This window comes from Pezoporus wallicus, unplaced genomic scaffold (assembly GCF_028554395.1).
Source record: "Pezoporus wallicus isolate ANWC-B61680 ecotype Strahan unplaced genomic scaffold, APGP_CSIRO_Pwel_v1 contig_7265, whole genome shotgun sequence".
NCBI lineage: Eukaryota > Metazoa > Chordata > Aves > Psittaciformes > Psittacidae > Pezoporus > Pezoporus wallicus.
Genome location: NW_026635568.1, coordinates 1,499,936 through 1,519,146, shown reverse-complemented (window position 1 = coordinate 1,519,146; position 19,211 = coordinate 1,499,936). Strand labels below are relative to the sequence as shown.

Genomic DNA, 19,211 nt, shown 5'->3' with positions numbered 1-19,211 from the left:
GCACAATAATTAGAGGTGCAGTGGAGGAAGATCCCTCTGAAAGAATGAAGTGTATATAATCACAGTATGTCCCCAATTATCTCTTTCTTTTTAATATACTGGTCAATTTCAACCAAATTTGTCAGATGTTGAAGGCTAACAACACTGAGGTTTCTACAAGCTTCTTGGACCCATTTTCACTGGAAAATATGAATGCTGCTGAAGGGAAGCTGCAGCTTATGCTCAACCTCCAATTGTTACTAGAGATTCTAGTATCAGAATACTAGGAAGGGCTGAACTGCAGAATCTCGGAACTCATTCTTACTTAGACAACAGGGAATCCATGCCATAGTCTCAGCTCAAAAGGATTCATTTGTTTTATTCCTCCTAACACCTTCCCAGTGTCAATGTCCCAGATCCCCTGCAAAATCATTAATTACCTAAATAAAAGGATGCAGAAAGAACTATGGGGAGCAGAAAATCCTCAAAATTTGTAGCAGATGAAAAGGAAATCAGTGCATACTGATCAGAAACTGTTTTTTCCCAAGCAAATTTATAATATAAATTGACAGCTTGATTTGCCTATTTTGACTGTACTACCCTTTCCTCTTTTTGGCACAACTTTACTACAGCCTCCACACAGCCAACTTTAATGCAAGTAATCAACACCAACAGTATCAGCCAAAAGCAAAATCAATAAAAACACCGGAAGATAAAATTCCTATGTGCATAAATGTTGTTTGCAACAGCTGCCACTTCTTTTAGTGGAATAAACTACTTGAAAATAGATTTAAATTTTAAAACAACACAGTCTTGTGTTCAAAGTATGAAACTAGAAATATGAAGTTTTCTCAACTTTCTATATATTCCACCACTGAATTATGGGGAATTTGGAACAATTCATTAATTTCTCAAATCATCTATTTTTCAGTTGTAAGATTCTGCGACGGTTGCCAAGTCCACTGTTACGTCACTGCCTTCCGTGGAATATTTGCTGTCAAGGTAATAAAATGAAACACGGGGAAGTAATTATAGGAAATCTTTCATTTGTATACTAAAGCATTATGCTGATATTAAAATAGAATTAACTGCTCTTAAAACTGAAGACAATCAAAAAAATATTTGAACAGATTGGCAGGCAAACTCTCCTTAAATGCACAAGGTAAATCTGAGGGAAACCATGTATCTCAGACGCTACAGTGACACAAGCCACAGAAACATCTGTACCAGCTACAGGAATGGAAAACCTGAGAAGGGAACAAAGAAGTAGTAGATAATAATAATGGCATTAGCTTATAAAGCATAAAGCCACAAAAACTTCAATCTACATGGACAAAGGCAATAGATCACACTGGAAGGACAATGCCGTCACTACCTTATGGCTCAGCTCAAAGCATGGTTGAATTTTTAGTTAATGTCCAATAGAATGTAACCAGATAATATTCACAGACAGAAAAGAAACAACACAAAGCATCAGGAAGACTGAGGCACAAAGGTGACTGCAAGGTGAAACAACAATATAATTCTGATTATATGCACGTAATTTCCCATTTATGTTGACTTGTTGCAACATATGTTCCAAGATCCAAGCTTACACTGGGAGAACATATTCCTGGGCAAAAATAGCTCCAAAAATATTAACAAGCTTAACACTCACAATGACTGCAACAACCCTGAAACAACAGCGCTAGGAAAAAAAATAAAAATCAACTGTCTTAGGTCATCTTACTAGAAAAGCCTAATGAAAGACAACAATAAACACTTAAAATGTTTAAATATTTTAAGCATCATTAACTGCATTACAAGAAAAACTCAGCTGAGTAACAACTCATTTCCATATTTAATCAGTTGAAAAGGATTAGGTTTCTAAATGTTAAACAAAGCTACTACAGAATTTCTAGTGGTTTGAATCAGAGCATTGTAAAAAAAAGTTAAGGTCAGCACTCTAAGTATAGGACTTCCAGTTTCACTGTATTTCACTGCAGCAAATAAATATATTCTACTAGCTACATTCAAACTACATCATCTTTAACCACATTTCATTATCTGAACTAAGACAAAAAGCCTGATTAATCCCACAGGATCCTTTAAGAAGCTACAAAAAAAAACACAAACAACCCAAAACATGGCTGTAGTTCATACTCCAATTGTTGAAAACAGAAAAACTCTTTCCGTGCTTCAAGACTCCTGTAACAGTCTACAGCATGGTACGTTACACTGTAATGCAATATAATATAACATCCTACAGTCTATAATATACAGTCTAACAGCTATATTAGCTGTGATTTAGCAAGTTTCACTTGTGTTAACACTTGTTCTTTGATTTAGCTGCCTTGCTTCATGAATGGGCATGTAAAACAGAAGTACAAAATCAATTTTCATTTGTAGAAAAAGCCTTGATCTCACTTGTTCCAAGCCTCTTATCAGAAAGACAAAAGTAAGACTAAGACAGATAATCAGTTTTCTTACCTCCATTAGGACCTGGGTCAGGAGGATCCAGGATGACACCTCCCCAACACTTTCCACTCCAACCTCCCAGCCTCTTAATTTTCATTTTTCTTCTCTTCTCATAGGTATCCCTCTGCTGAATAAGTTCAGACTGAATTCTCTCTCGTTCTTCTTTTTTTCTTTGGCTAATTGCCTGGACTTTCCCACCTTGTATCACAGGAGCGTTAAGACCAGGCCAGAGGAATCCAGACCGTCCTTAAAAATAACAGAAAAAACATGGTTTATGCCAGATTAAGAGTGAAATGCTGCACACTGGAAAAATGCGATAAAAACGGAAGGTTCTCGCATATTTCAAGTGTGTTTTATGATACAGAATTTGTATTTCAAAACCAAGGGCACATTAAACAATCAGGATTTTTTTTAAAAAGACAAAAATATATCAAGCAGTTCTGACACCAAAGAAATTAACAGCAATTTGTCAATTTATTAAATCAAGAAACATTATACATGAAAAGGTCAAGACATGTCTTCAACCCCTTATTTATGAATCTACCTTCACCAATCGCCTGGCCTTTATTCAGATTCTTCCTTAGCTTTTTCTTCCTTCTCTTTCCTCTTCCTTTCCTTACTCCCACACCAGTCTCTGCCAAAGCTCCTTTCCACAGCTCATCAGCTGTCACTGAAATAAAAAAAGCTTTCATAAGCACTGTACAAGTATAGCTTATATAGGAAACTGAAGCTGAACATAGAAAAAAAAACCCCAAACCTGAAAGGTTAACCCTTGTTTGACCTTCACTGGGATTTATGCTGTAGGATTACTGCCTTGTTAAGTGATTCTCTATGTATACACATCTGGTGCAGAGATGTGCCTCTACTCATGACTGAGATCGGGTAGGCACACAGGCAGGTGCATGGGTTTTTAAATCGATTTTGAAAATCCTTTGAAGGCAAACATTCCTAACCAGTAATCAGTAAGGTTATTAATTCCCAAGTCATTAAAAGAAAATAATTCATTAGAACTCTGCAACAACACCTGTAAGCACTTATCCAAGGACAAATATCAATGACAGCCAACTTGAATCACTCCTAAAATTATCCAAGGATTAGCCTGCTTTAAAAAGCCACAAAACACAAGAAGTTAACCAACAACATAAATCTGCTGCTGTGTTTCACCCAGGGGCAACGTTACTATGGCAGTTTAAATCTCGTCTTCTCTAATTAGAAACTGATTTTGTTTATTTGAAATCGGGCAAAAAAAAAAAAATCAGCAAATGCTTTTAACCAAGGGAATTAAAATAACTATGCTCAAATAGCTACAGTTTCCCATCAGCATTTCATGCTTGCTAGATTAATGCACATAAGAGTCCTGATCACAGATTGGCAAATGCATTGAAACTGGGGAAGCTCTGCTATGCTGACAACATGGTGAGGGCCATGAGCTATCCAAGATTTCCAGAGGTATCACTAAATGCCCAAGTTTATTTTTTTATTGAGTAAGTTTGTATTAAGATACAAAGATATGACACCCATCTTTTCAGCCAAAAGTCCTTTTCAAAGTGGGATACAGAACTGTGTGGTATATGTGCTATCCCTGGAGACTTTAAGGCCAGGCTGATGTGGTTCTGGGCAATCTGATCTAGATGAAAATGTCCCTGTTGATTGCAAGGGGGTTGGATTAGATGAGTTCTGAAGGTCCCTTCCAACCCAAGCTATTCTATGGTTCTAACTGTGATTCTTTTTTGAGAAGTTCAATCCTGAATCAAATAACCAAAGCTCAGTACGTTAGGAAAGCAAGTGCACAAGGAAGGACACACAACACAAGGCCAGAAAGCTACAAACCAGCATTCCCTCAAGATGGACAACAGCAGAATAGCCTAGAAAGTACTACATACACAAATAACATAATATATAATACATGTATAATACAGATTTCAGCTGTATTACAGACAAGTGGAGAAAGTGTAATATAGACAAGCAGAAATGCCCATGGATAACAGCGTTTATCACAGCTCCCATGTGCTGTGAGGCAAGAATTGTATTTGTTCCTGGGTAGGCTTTAGTCACTTCAGAAAAGAAATTTTTATCTTTTCTAGGCATTCAAGTGAGCCCTAAGATACACAGGTTTATGGTTAAAAAAATCCCATCAACAGTAAATGTATCAAATGGCTTGAAAACAGCATCTAAACTGTCAGCCACTAAAGAAAGTTTCCAGCTGATTACAAACTGATGCATGTATCTGTGTGCTAAATAAATAATAATAATTAAAAAAATCTTCTGCTGCACAGAACTCACCAAACAGAAAAACCTAACTGCTGACTCAACATGTTACTTTCAATAAAGGTCAAATGGTGATAGGTACTAGGCTGTCTACAGCTAGTGAATATTACCCTAAGATGACACTGCATTAAAGCTGAGTCAAAAAAAGACCGGTGGTAAGTAGGTAATGCATGATGCAGCTTTTGATGGTCTAAAGTGGACTACAGGATTCTTGCATGAGTTGGAAGTTTAATGATCTATCATGTTAAGCTTCTTAGCTTATTCAGAAAACACTGTGTAACTAGCAATTTATTTTTCTTCATGATAATCCTGCTAGCCTGGAAACTTGGAATTACAATACAGGTATTTACATTTTCTTTGCCAGGTTATTTTTAAGCTGGAACAGTTCCCCAATCTGCTGCAGTTCATGTGGCCTCATGAAGAGCTGTAACAGCTACAAGGAGGCTGCACAGGGGCAGCAACAAGCAGTTGAGACACATGAACAGAGAGCTCCTGAGCTGGTTATACACTCAAAAAACCTCCAGCACTTTGAGCTGTATTCTAAATATCTGTATGATAAGATCACTTAATCCCAATAGAGGAAAGAAGCAAAAGGAGATTGTTTTCTACCAAAGGAGATCAGTCAATGCCAACAGATCCCGCGAGATGAGGTCAGACTGAGTCAAGTTTTGGCCTCAAGCATTGCACAACTTCTGACAAAATTAAGACCAGATGAAAACGTCACATTCGGTAGCAAAGTGCAGTTCATCTAATCAGTCTATAATAATACCATCATGTGCTTGGAAAGCAGCTGCATTTAATGAAACATCAGGAGCCTGCAGGCTGCAGAGCCGAGAGTTCTTTGTAAGATGGCAGATATCACACTGATTTCAAGACAAAGTGACAAGAACAGAATATGGAAAGGATAGGGTGCAGTCAAGAAGATTACAATGGTGGGGATACTGCTTACAATAGACAGACAACACAGCAACAACAAAAAAACCCCTGACCATAAGAAAGATCAATCTGACTTGGCAGCAAAGCGCGAAAATGATTCAAGAGCACATACATAGGCAGGAGAAATGAACTGTAGTGGATAAAACCCAAAACAGAATTGGGGATTGCTGTACTCCTTTTTGCATTTGTAAATGCTCAGAAATGCTCTGAAGGCATGCAATCTCTTAGTGATTTATGGCCTTTATTTTGCCTTTTTAAACTTTGATTTTTGCATGCATTCCTACAGAACTAAAATAGACCCTGTCATAAAAGCCCCCACATTTCTACTCAGTTACCAAAAGGTCCATAGCTACTAACTGAAAAAAGAAATACAAAAAAATGTGTCATATATAAAATTTTATAAGTTAGAAAAAGATCCACTATTTAATTTTGCTGAGAGCATTCTTTATGCAAGCTGATTGCTAACAACTGCGAATAGTAAGTCTGCATGACACCATTCCATTCTTCTTAACCCACATAAAAGATGTTTGTAATATTCTGAAAAGGATTTGATTTCATGTCTTTTTAGACTGTCCCTGAATTTCAGGAACCTGAGAGTCCCAGGGCACACTTCAGAGGAAGATGAGTGTTAGATCACACCTCAGTAACTCTCAACTATTACTGAAAAGACTCGCTTTAAACTGTACCAGAAAACCGTATCCTAGATCATGATAAACAAAGATTAACAGCAGATTTCTTTGCCTACTGCAAGATGAGTTCCCAGCTTGCTTAGAATATGAACTACAGAGAAAGACAAGTAGCAGTAAATTGGAAAACTAAAGGGAATAAAAGCAGAAGAAATAATCAATTTTATAAGTAGGCTCACTTCAACTTACAAGCAATTTTTCCTTAAGCTTTTTAATGACAAATGGTCTTGTAGCATCAGAGCAGTGGAAATCCAAAGACATTAATATTAATTATATAATAAAAAGGCTAATGAACATGTTACAATAAACACGCATCTTTCAAAGTGCTGTTGCCCACTAGTGCTGTTGCATCTATACATCTGTATTACCTTAAGGAACTCACTGAGGTCTTTTCAATCACTAACATTCTCTTTCAGATTTCAGCCTGGAATACACACTTTTATTAGCAGACAAATTCTAAAAAGGTATGGCATTTCAACCCCTTGCCTTCTTCAGACAGTGGGTTTGCCATCTCCGAACAAAAAAAAAAGATTTGGAAAAAATACTTCACACTCAAGAAACGCAGAAGAGCATCTGCAAAGGAAATCTGCTGCTTACATAATCTATTACAAATTGCATGATAAATTACGCAGTCTAGATTCAGCTGCTTAATGACCACAAGGAGACATTTTTTCTCAGAAGGAGGTTAAAGGCTTAAAAATCAACTCCTCTAGGAACCAAACTGCAGAAGCCTCACTATACTCAGGTGCAGAGGGCATTTCATTGACCTTGTCTTCCCTGAAGAACACATGCTTACCCATCCATAGGAAAGAGAAGATGCTCTAGTCAGAACATTTACATGGGCTCAAAAGCAGCCAATTTCAAGCCACCTAGAAGTGAAATAAATGAAAAAAAAAAAGAAAATCCATTTGCAAATCACTGAAGGTTGTGAGGTTTTCCTAAGGAAGCATCTCTACATGCTCATCCAAGTCTTAGTTTCTTCCAATAGCATGAACTGCTGTTGGAGACAGGATGCTCAGTTAAATGAGCATTTGGTCTGACGAGGTGAGGTTTTTCTCACACTCTAGAAGTTCATTTTTACTTTACTGCTCTAAGACATCACTCTAAGGTATAATTTTCATATTCAGTATCTGTCGATTTTGAAACACATTTCTGAAAGAACAGTATGGATTCTGTAAGTTCTTAGAGAACACACACATTTCTATCACCTTACCACAACTGGGATCACTGAGGACTGAAAAGAATAGGCCAAGCATTAAACAGGTACGGAAAGCAAATGATGGGCCTGCCCTAAGAGCTGTTCTCTAGGTATAGCTGAAATTGGATGAGAACAGGGAAAACAATATATTACTTATTTGTACAACTCTGCCTTTGAGGTTCACTGTAGAACAAGACATCACTGCAAGATGTTAAAAACAAACCCATACCCGTTCTTATTCTCTGCCATAGTCGTACTTTCAAAAGTCTACCATTATGGCTAGCATTTTAAGGATGTCCATCTCTGTTAAGAGTTATGCAACTGTATAGTAGACAGTGAAAAGTCTGTTCATGTCCCAGACAGCTTAGAAACAAATTCTTCACTACTAAGAACTGCATTTCAGTATTTGTTCTGAGCAGGCAAAGCCTCAAGAGAAAGGTCATTCTGACAGCGTTCATGAACAATTAATATTAAGTCATGTTTCTAAAGCAGGATGTGCTGAGAGTCCAGAAATATAATGAAGTTAATCTTCATAAAACTTTTACTATGTAGCTATTATCTACTATTGGAATTAAAGTGAACAGAGTAATCCACTCACTTTTAAATTAAACAAGTTCTTAGTGACAACTTCACTGCCAATAAATTGATATCTCATCAAACAGGAGTTTTTATCATGGTGCTGATATGATGAAACTAATTTATTAAGCAGCTTCATCACAGAGGAACAGGCAGAGCTGGATTATTCCAATTTATGATCTCTTCAAAAGAGACAACTGCAACCCTGTCTCATCAGAGCTAACTGAAATAGTCTACAGGAGTTTTAAACATTAGGCTTTTCTTGTAAAATGACAGCTTTCTTCAGAAACCTACAAAGCCCAATAGTAGCTAATTTTTCTTAAAACCCTTGATGGCTTTTACCCTATACTTCTGTTATTTTTGACAACAGATCACAACAATATTTTAGCACTCTTTCATCAATTTAACCAAAACTAATTATCAAGGCCAAAAAGAACTATGGTCAGGTGCTTCCTCAGTTTGAAAAATGGAATACAGCAATGACTAAAATGCTGTTCAGAAATATTATCAAAACTTACAAACCTCTGGTAAAGCTACACATCCAGTTCTACCTTTCAGTAGAACTGACTGATGCATAAACCTGCTAGTTCTGGTGAAGTACACCATGAAAGGAATCCTCAGTCACATGCCAAGGTGCTGTATCACTGTAAAATTTAAAATGCTGTATTTTGTTAAAACTGCATGCTGCTGATCTCAGAAAATTAATTATTCTACCACCATCATTGCAGGTGATGTATATATCCATTATGGGAAATCAAAATTTACAATTAAAATCTTTTTGGGAACCAGTGCTTAAATCACATCAGCCTACATAATATCCCCAAAAGATTCAAAAGTAGTTTTGTCAAAATCAGTGTGCTCATCCTGAACAAGAACTGCCCTTGCTACTTCCTTTATCACCAAACTGCAACTGGCTGCCATCATGTGACATCATAGTTTCTTGACTCCGTGTCCAACCTCAATCTGCAAGCAGAAAAGTGTAGGTCCGTAAGAAATGATACATAATGCTGGATTACTCTTGAATTTCCTCAGTGACACACTCAAAACATTGGTTTGCTCAACTGCAAGGCACCTCTTACATTCTAAATGGACGTGTATGATGTACATCTGATACAAGTTCTGCTGAAAGATAATGAAAAGAAAAAATTCCTCCCACCCCTGCAAGTGATGGACGGCTACTTTAACAAAGCACGTGCTCTTCTTTATAACTCTGCCTCCAGCCTCTTAAGATGTCATCTTCTGCAGATATTATCTGTTAGTTCTACAGGGCCTTTATACAAACCTAGAAATAGTGAAGAATATTAAGCATTCAGTCTAGACAGCCTTCTACTGAATAACTCAAAATTAATTTGGATAGCAGGTGGTGTCTCATGCACTGCAAGAATATGGACATTGAAAATGTTCCAAGAAAGACAAGGACTACTGCAATACAACAAAGAGGAACATTAGGCTATGTAAAAGATTAGAATCATGGGACAGATTTAAGATGGTTTTAGGTAATCTTCACAGACTAAAAATTAGAACTGCACATATCTGTAATGTATCTGCTGAAAACTTAAGCTCATTTCTACTTCTCACTGCTAACCGAATTGCCACAGGACTGAAACAGAAAAAAACCCTAATCTAGGAACAAATTTTCTGGCTTCTGTTTGATTTTGCTAATAAAAGGCTGAAGCTTTAGGGGCTACCTTCTTAATCACAGAAGTTGAAGAATATAATATAAAAAAGTTAAAGTTCCCATTATCTGGATTGCATTAAAAAATTAGTTTAGGTGTGTCTGCACATTCGTCGCCAAGAGATGTCTGTATTACATATTATGGTAGTACAACAAAACCTCTGGAGCTAGAAAATATTATTCTGAAAGATGCATCCATACTGCTCCACAGACTTAGTGCATTTCTCCACTTAACTGCAAACCCTAAGCACGCTTTCGCAGTGTACTTGGAATTAGAATTTCACATTTGTCAAAACTGACACTTTATCACAATGTCATCAGGAAGCTGTAGACATGAGATTTTCCAGTTAGCCACAATTCAAGTGCTGAATAAAGCCATCTACAAACCTAGTCGTTGACAGACTAAAAACTTGTTGTCTTAAAGAAGGAACCAAAATTGCTCTAAATTATCTGGACAAACATCTGAGAAATTATGGGGGTTTTCTTCGTAGCAACTTATTAAAAAAATAAGACCTTAACTTAGCTAACAGATGCTGTTGTAAATGCCACTATGTTTTGAAGGTTGCTTTAATTACTAAAGCGGCCTTAGCGTCACCAGAGGGATACGAAGAAAAGATTTGGGTGAGGTTTGTAAACAAAACATCACTGCCCTAAAACTAAATGAAAACCAGAGGCCAAGCACCTTCACAAAAGTCACACTGCACAGCAACATAGCAAAACCCAATAAAATAGCCCTCCCCATTAAGTACAACTAACTGTAAGGCATTTAACATTCACTCCCCTTTCTCTGCCTCCAATTAACCAACTATTCTTTGACACACAGGAACCACCCTTGTAAAAATAAAAAAAAAAAAGAAAAAAAAGGCAGTTGTATATTTGGATCTCTTTATAACATTTAATGCTGAAACATCAGAACTCTTCATATTATACCAATGACAGTAACACGTGGTAACTCCTTAATTACTTACCTGGAGTGTTCACACTTAAAGAATAAAAAAAATAAAAATCACTGTGATCAAATTAAGCACAGCAGAAAAAAAATGAACAATATAATACAAAGCAAATTCACACAGCCCTACAAAAATTTAACGTAAAATGTAATTTAAAGGAGCAGGCTTTCAGGAGCTGATGTTTCCAAGAAAGAACAGAGATTTATACCAAGTACAATTGCCTCCAGTGTGCAAAGCCTCTAGAGACAAAACATGTTACTGTGTGTATGATTTTATATTGTTGGCCTGAATGATTCTCCCTTGATCATTACAATCTAGTTCTATAACCTCTGAAAAAAATCATCCTATTCCTTACTCTGTATTCTAACTAAGAGGATGTATCACCTAGCAACAGAGAAATTAAGTTTGTCTTTTCATTTGTTCCCAAGGGTAGGCTAATGGAATTGATACTCTGATTTGGAAAGCATGATTTTTATATAGTCACAGTATTAAATAAAAGTTCGTTATTTTCATATACACTTGGATACACAACAGATATTGAGAAAATTATGCTAGCTGATTTGAATGACTGGGATCAAAGATAACTCTTATAGCTGGGAGGCAAATACATCTGTGTGTACCTCCGCTTCTTTGAAGAATGACAGCCCAGGAATGTACTGACAGTTAAGGAAAACTGATCTCCCTATCCTCTCAGACAAAAGTTGGACTGAAACAGAAACAATAAAGACATTATCTGCAAATACCAGGGCTACTGAGACACACTGAAAAAGGAGGCAAGATTTTTCAGAGGAAGTTATATATTTTTAAAGCATGAGCTGAAAAACCTCAGGCCCTTCCACATCTCTAAATAAGCATCTCTAAATTCTTAAGTAAATGGAAACCAACCTGTTTCCCATAGTGGGGACAATGGAAAGCAAAAAGGAGGAACAGAAGCTAAGCCTGGGATAACAAGATCATTTAAAATTATTTCATTACAAACTCACTTAAATATGTCATAGGACAAGAATAAACTCATGTATATTTCTGTCTCAGAGTTGCAGGAGACAACTATCTAGGTAAGGATCGCAGAGTGCCTAGGGTAGTTGCCATTCCTCTTATTTACATTAATTTTGTCAATTTGAATGAGTTAAACTGTTTTAATAGTTACATTGAAGCTACAGATGTGCCTACTAACAAGAGCATGTTAATATTCTTATAGGTATGATGGAAGAGAAATAAACGTTCACTAATGAGAAAGAAAGGAATGGTCACCTTTCTCAGTCACAAAGAGCCTGTCATTCGATTGACATTTCACTTGAAAATTGTTTCACATAAAATGGTCATATCTGCATTTTTAATGTTACTACTTCTGAAGCAACTACACTGCTAGAGGATATGAATGATTTATACTGTTACTATCTACTCCATTTGAATTTTGAAGATTTTTTTTTTTTAATTCTGTAAGAGAAAACGTGCTTAGACTGTGCTTTGAAATACAAACCCTCAATCTTCTGAATCTGATGAATACGTAAAGGAGGCACACTTATATTCTTCCAAGTTGTTACGTCTTATTAAGCCAATAGTTACAGGTAGATTGCCTAAATATAACTTGTTCAAAATTTTGTTAATTCAGACAATGCAGGTGCCATCACAACAAACATTTTAATTCAGTCGTCTAACAAACATTTTTCATTAAGTCATCTAACAAGACAGCTGGCAAACTTTCTGCTAAAACAGAGCTCATCTAGACTTCATGAATATGAACACAGGCATAACTAAGGAAACAATCTAACCTACAAACTGTAATCACACTGCAATCACTTGCAATGCTAAATTATAAATTTAAGATAAACAAAATAACAACAGTGTTTAGCTTCTTACATATTCATCTCTTGTGACTGGTTGGGTGCCTAAGAAAAAGTTCTACATGATATTTTTCTGCAGTTAGCATCCTTAGAAAACTTTTACCATGCAGAACCTCCAGTTCACACACCATAGCTTTTTGCAGTTCAAGACCTCCCTACCCTCAGCTGTCTGAAATCAATGATAAGAATTTACTGAGTAAGATGAACAGCTAACCAGCATGACTGTTTAAACCATTTCTTTAGCAAATGTAGTAAAACTTGTATTTTTCTGCATTAAAAATGTAGAAAACACAGTATTCTGCCACTTAGATGTTGACAGGAATAGGAAGAGACCACCAGCAGTTCTGACAGCCTGATTCTGCAGAAGTCTTGTATTTGATGGATTATAAACAGTCAAGGAACTGTGAACTGCTGCAGTTATCTCCTGCAGAGATTATGTTCTTACTATTCCTTCTTATCCCCTTTGGGATAGGATAAGGAGCCACAAAACAGGTGGAATGGCCCCTTCAGCTATCTCAGTTCACAGTCCCAAGTGTGAATTTAAACAGCTATTTCTCAATTACGTTAAGTACACGTGGAAGAAAGAACTGCAGCCGGCCAGACAATTAGCAGGACACTGTCAACAGGTTTTTGTTTAAAACATTACTGCATTTTAGTTATTTCTTTTTTGAGACAGCACAGCTGGAACGGTACGTCCTGCCTGTGCCTCAAAATTAATTTAGAAAATAAACACACAATTTATTCTTAATAAAAGAGTATGAAACAGAGGGGAAGGTACTTCCCCCCTCAACCCAATGATGGGTATTAGATGGATTGATTCACTGTGACGTGAAACAAACCCTTGCTTGCTGTTAAAAGATAATTAACTGACCTCGCGCATGCACTTCTGTCAAATAGGTGTAGTTGCAACTATAATCTTAGGAGACAGGTAGCTAGAATAGATAAAAAAAGTTACTATACATAGATTTTCATGACTGTATCTCTCCAAAGCAAAATTTTCTTTTCTTCTTCTGTTTTTTTACAGATAATAATTTTACTCCAACTCAAGACTTACACGTATTGAAGAAACTGCTTTGTCTGCGTTGCTCTACTGTCACAGTCCAGGGGGCAGAGATGGAACATCGTGCCTGGAAAGCCCATGCCAGGCTAGAATATGAACAACAATTTCCTTTCACCGGCACAGAAGCAAACCCTAAGAATAAAGACAGAAAGGTGTTTATATAAGGGCCATTTTCTTCTTTAAAACAGCATTTAGTGCAAATATACACACCAGAAGAAAAAATCAGCAGTATCGACTCATACAGCTTAATTTCCAAAGGGAATCAAACTTGAACCGTCTGTCCTGAAGTGCAAAGCAAGTTGCAGGAGGTTATGGTGGTGAAATATTGCAATGGAAATTGTCACAAAGAGAAGAAATCTAGAAGGCTTCTAACATATTGGTGATAGAGTGAGAATGCACCCCCAAAAAGTAGAAATATTGTCCTTGCAGCAAAATGTGCAATATTGAAAGTGATAAATATACTACAAAATACTGTACGTGCTATGAAAACCAAATCTGAAATCAGCCCAATAATCCTGCTCAATATCATCATTAATGATGTGGAGGATGGGGCAGAGCATACCCTCAGCAAGTTTGCTGGTTATACAGAACTGGGAGGAGTGGCTGATGCACCAGAGGGTCATGCTGCTATACAAACGGACCTTGACAGCTTGGAGAAATGGGTTGACAGCAACCTCAGTGTGCATATTCAAGAAACTAAAAAGGGCTATACTGTCTTGAAATCAAGTTTTCAACATGCTATTCAGGAAATGACAATAGAAAAACCCTACTTCTTCCCAAAGCACATTTAAATTAAATCTTTTCAGATGGTTTTTAAAAGCAGAAAATAAGCATGACTTTTATCATGTTCTGTTACCATCCAGTATCAATAAAACAACCACCATTTTTTGAAGTCAGGATAATAGCTCCTTCTAGGCAAATCAATTCCTGTAGCAGGAAGATCTAAAAAAATTCAAAGTCATCTTAAAATGTGAATTTATCATCATTTACTACTATAAAAAGTTAAAGTTGACAGTAAAACACCATCATGAACAATTTTTGAAAAATTATCAATTTTCACAAAATAAAAAGTGGCCTAGAAACAAAAAAGCAAAAACAGGAATAGAAGGTTCTTAAATATCTGGTTAAATTCACAGAGAATGCAGAACATATCACTGAGTCACAGTATGAGACGCATACAAACAATATGCTACAGTCACTACTCAAACGCTTCCTTTCAGTTCAAACTGCTACTGAACTAGTTGTCACTCCTAGTACAAACTACATAGACAATAATAACTCTATAAGCACGCACAATTATTGAGCTGTTTTGTGGGGTTTTTTTTCAATACACATTTAATGACAAACTGTTCACCTACAAGACTAAATTAACAGCTCATCTGAGAATAATCTTCACCCAAATTACATGAGGTAGTAATCTATTTCTTGGACTGGTGTGCAATTAAAGAGCTTATTTTTTTAAAAAAGAACTCCATGCATCTACAACAAATTCAAATTCACACTGTTTGGCAGTATTTATAATTTTCTGTTGCACCCTTCAGTTGCCTACAGCTGGAAACTTCTTCAAAATAACTGGCAAAATCTAATCCTGTCTTCCTCACACACTTGCATATTTTGTCATACCTCAAACGTGACTTTAGGTGGCACACTTTTGCCCACTTCACATACTTCCTGTTGGCCTATAAATAAACATATCTCCTGATAATTTCTTTGAACAAACTTCTTTTAATACAAAGGCATAGTAATTCTTAGTTTTAACATCTTTCTGAGAAAGATGAAAAGAAACAATCTGGAGGCTTACAAAGAGATGCAGTGGTTCAGGCTAGCAGCCTAAGTAGCCCAACATTCTGTCTCCAGGAAGTACTATAAGCAGCTGGCTTAAAAAGTCATCAAATATGTACAATACTGTCCTCCTTTATATTTTCTCAGTCTCTGACTACTTTCAGTACAGGTGATTTCCTCAGAACCATGCAGATATCTTGCATCCACAACACTCCTTGATAAGGAGTCACACAAATCTACTGCTCACCACATCGTGAGCTAGGTTATTATTTTATGGCCAGCAAACAGAAGAAAAGGAAAAAGTCAAATGTCAGAAAAAGAAACAGCCAAATGATCACTGGTGTGATAGAAAAAGGTCAGAAGACTTTCAGTTGATCTCAAGAAGTCTGGTGATCCAAAGTTATTTTTAAAAAGTACTACAATATCCAACTATTACAACTCACAACAACTTGCTAAAGACCATTGTGAGATCCTGGCTTCAACTGAAACCAGTGACAAATCTCCTGTTTTCTTTAAGGATTCAATCTTCTTTAAAGTGAGAACAATTTATACTTACAAGACTCACAGTGAGAGAATACCAGCTTCGGGCTGGCAATCAAAATTACATGTCTAGGAAAGCCTATGGGCTTTGTTGACCATATTCTGAACATCAGATGAGACACTTGGTCTCTGAATTGCAGCAGGACAAAAGAAGGAGGAAGACAGGGAAAAAAAAAAACAACCCAAAACCTAACCTAACCAAATCTATATGATTCTCAAAGTCTGAAACACTGAGTACTGGTATTTAATAAAATATACTCACACACTTCTGTACACACACTGCTACCAAGGGAAGAGATACTTTGAAAGGAGAGCAAAGAATAAATTTATGAAATGTAAGCACTGAAATGTCACATCTCAATAAAACAGTGTTTTGACATGTAAGTATGTACAGCTAATCCATTATATCCTCCATTCCCTATGCATCCTCCAAACATATGACGGGATTCTTATCTAAAACCTGAATCATACATAAAAGCAAGACAGGTCATGAGTGCTGGACTGATGTCTTGCCACCAGCAAAAGACACGTCTCTCTTAGCCATGCTCTGCACTAACATAAAATTAACTTCTCAGTGACACTTACATTCCTGCTATAAACATTACAATTAAAACCCTGCATTGACTTTTAAAGTGCTGGCTAAATACAAGAGCTGGCTAAATACAAAGTTTTACATACATTCATACATTCAGCACTAAAAAAACAAAAAGAAAAAAGAAAATCCCTTAACAAAACCACTATAAAATATAAACTGCTTTTTAAAAACCCTCCAGCTGCCTTGGAAAATTTTAGGTGTAAAGAACTTAATTTCTCAAGCTAAAACCCACAAATTTAAAATCACAGCGTATGGAAAGGGTCATTATCTACCTGGGCTAAGCATGGAACACCAAAGTAATCAAACCAGAAAGAGTTAGAGGGTCACACCTGAAGTCACAGATTATTTTAATAAATTATTTAGGAGCAGATGCAGCCTTTTATTCTTCCTGGTCCATTTGAAAGAAGTATTATTTCTTTCTTAGGATATACTCTGTAACTAGACAGGGAAGATGTTTCCCTCCACCAAGGAAACAGCACTTGCCTGCTTTCAAAAGTCCTTGAATGCCAAGGACTGCCTTTAACTGCAGTTTGGCTGTGGAATGGGCATCACTTCATTAACAATTACCCTGAGAAAGGAAAGAGACCAGAAATGCATTAACTGCTTAGGTTTGGGGTTTTTTTTTTTATTTTTTTTTTTTTAGGAGTGGAGGCAAGGAAGTTTTCAGGAGACTGTACAAGCTACAAAAAAGCTAAGAAATTTATTTTGCCTTCGAAGGTGAGGGAGAAAACAGGGACATACTCTACTGAAAGCCAAAAATATGCTCAGCTCCCAGGTGTTCTAATACCAAGCTTGAATATACTTTTACCAATATAATCTGGCCTTTCTTCCCACCTCAGTTGCCAGCTTCCCCTGGAAAACACATTCATGTAGCTCATTATCACTTTTGCAGAGAACATAAGTGCACACAAGCTACCTAGGCTGTATAAAGGATTCTGAGACAGGTTCACCTAGATCTATTAGCAGGGTGCATAGCTGATAACAGATGACTGACAGCGATTTCCAAAGGCACAGCTGGCCTGCCCCAAACCCTGTAATGATGAACGAGATCTGCATGCCTAACGCCCATTCATGATCTGAAGTACATGTTTACTGCACGTGAAGAAAAAAAAATATGGTAACTGCTAAGCACTGACAACAAAAAACTTGTCCACTGATGACAATGCAAGTGTAAAGCTACTTATTTCATGAGGTATTTATTACGCTTCCTGTCCTGGAGGAGAATAACATGCAAGAGCAACTAGGTTGATACTACATAGGAAAATACAGTCTTTTTAAAAGTTTGTTTTGAAATTCCCATTAGCATTATTTAGATATAAAAGAGGATTCGTGTAGCTTCTGCAGGACCAGGAGTGACTTGACAGACAAGGGAATGTATGAAACTATGGCGTGTTCTGATCCACACACGTAGCGAGTAGCTCCCACTTCTCTATGTGTTGTTCTTATCACTAGATATTTAATACTGTGCCACAGTAACCACTGTAAAGTCTCACAGATGGAGCGGAGTCCAAAAAACAGCAAAGTACTTCTTCCATGCTGAAATTAATAAAATAGAGGGGGGAATCATCACCAGGGCTTACAAAACACAAATAAGCATATGTATAGACATCTCAGTATTACAGTGATCTCTGAAGCACACACTCTGATTTCCTTCTATCCCCTAGCAGCGCTGCCGAGGTCATACCAGTGCAAGCTGGCAGCAGGCCGCAGGGGGTTGCCCTTAACAGGTCATGCTCCAAATCACAGAATCAGCTAGGTTGGAAAAGTCCTTTAGGATCATCAAGCCCAACATCACTCCGGGACTGCCAAGACCACCACTAAACCTTATCACTGAGGGCCTCATCGACACGTTTTCTGAACACTTACGGGGACAGTAATTCCACCACTGCCCTGGCCAGCCTGTTCCAATGCTCGACGGTCCTTTCAGAGAAGACATTTCTCCTAATATCCAATCTAAACCTCTCCTGGCACAATCTGAGGTCGTTACCTCTAGTCCTATCGTTTGTTACTTGGGAGCAGAGAATGACCCCCACCTCACTACAACCTCAAGTTATAGAGAGTGATAAGTGATAAGGTCTCCCCTGAGCCTTCAGGGACGCAACAAACCCACCCTCCAGGCTTAGGCGCGTACACATGTGTACACATATGTGGACACACACCACATCCCACACCACCCCAGACTGAGGGGAACCGCACAGGGCCTGGGTCCCGCGGAGGCCGCCTGTACCAGGCCGTTCCCACTGGAGACAAGCCTCCAAGCGATTACCGCCTCCCCGAGGAGGTGCCCCCGGTACCATGCGCTCCCCATCACCTCGCCACGCCGCTCGCAAGGCGCCAAAAGCGCACGCCCGGCCGACCGCCGCCGCCGCCATACTAGCCCCTTTCCCTGCTCTCGGCCACCGTCCTTTGCTGCCCCCAGCACTGCCTGATGAAAAAGCGACAGGCTGGTAAGCGGGAGCTAGGGCTGAGTGCAGAAAACCAACTGCTCACGCTCAGCTGCAGCTTTACTGAAACGCTCCCGCCGCCCGGCCGCCTCCCAAAGGGAAGCTGCATGTCTAACGGCCAGCAGGCAAGCTGACGAACAGCCCCGCAGCAGAAGCCAGGCGTAGGACCCCGATGTTCGCCGGGGCGGTGCGGTTGTCCTCACGTAGGGGTGCGGTTGTCA

At 37.9% G+C, this 19,211-nt stretch overlaps 1 protein-coding gene across 2 annotated transcripts in view; it reads right to left on the bottom strand.

Annotated features, from left to right (window-relative positions):
- Positions 1–18,970, bottom strand: part of MRPS5 (mitochondrial ribosomal protein S5) — a 42,573-nt gene extending 23,603 nt beyond the window's left edge. For both annotated transcript variants that reach the window (XM_057396924.1, XM_057396925.1), the window contains exons 1-4: positions 18,858–18,970; positions 13,624–13,761; positions 2,981–3,106; positions 2,449–2,682 (exon numbers count right to left, since the gene is read on the bottom strand). In XM_057396924.1, coding sequence (XP_057252907.1) covers positions 2,449–2,682; positions 2,981–3,106; positions 13,624–13,761; positions 18,858–18,918 — 559 coding nt within the window. In that variant the 5' untranslated portion in view covers positions 18,919–18,970. The remainder of the gene's footprint in view (positions 1–2,448; positions 2,683–2,980; positions 3,107–13,623; positions 13,762–18,857) is intronic.
- Between the last annotated feature and the right edge of the window lie 241 nt (positions 18,971–19,211).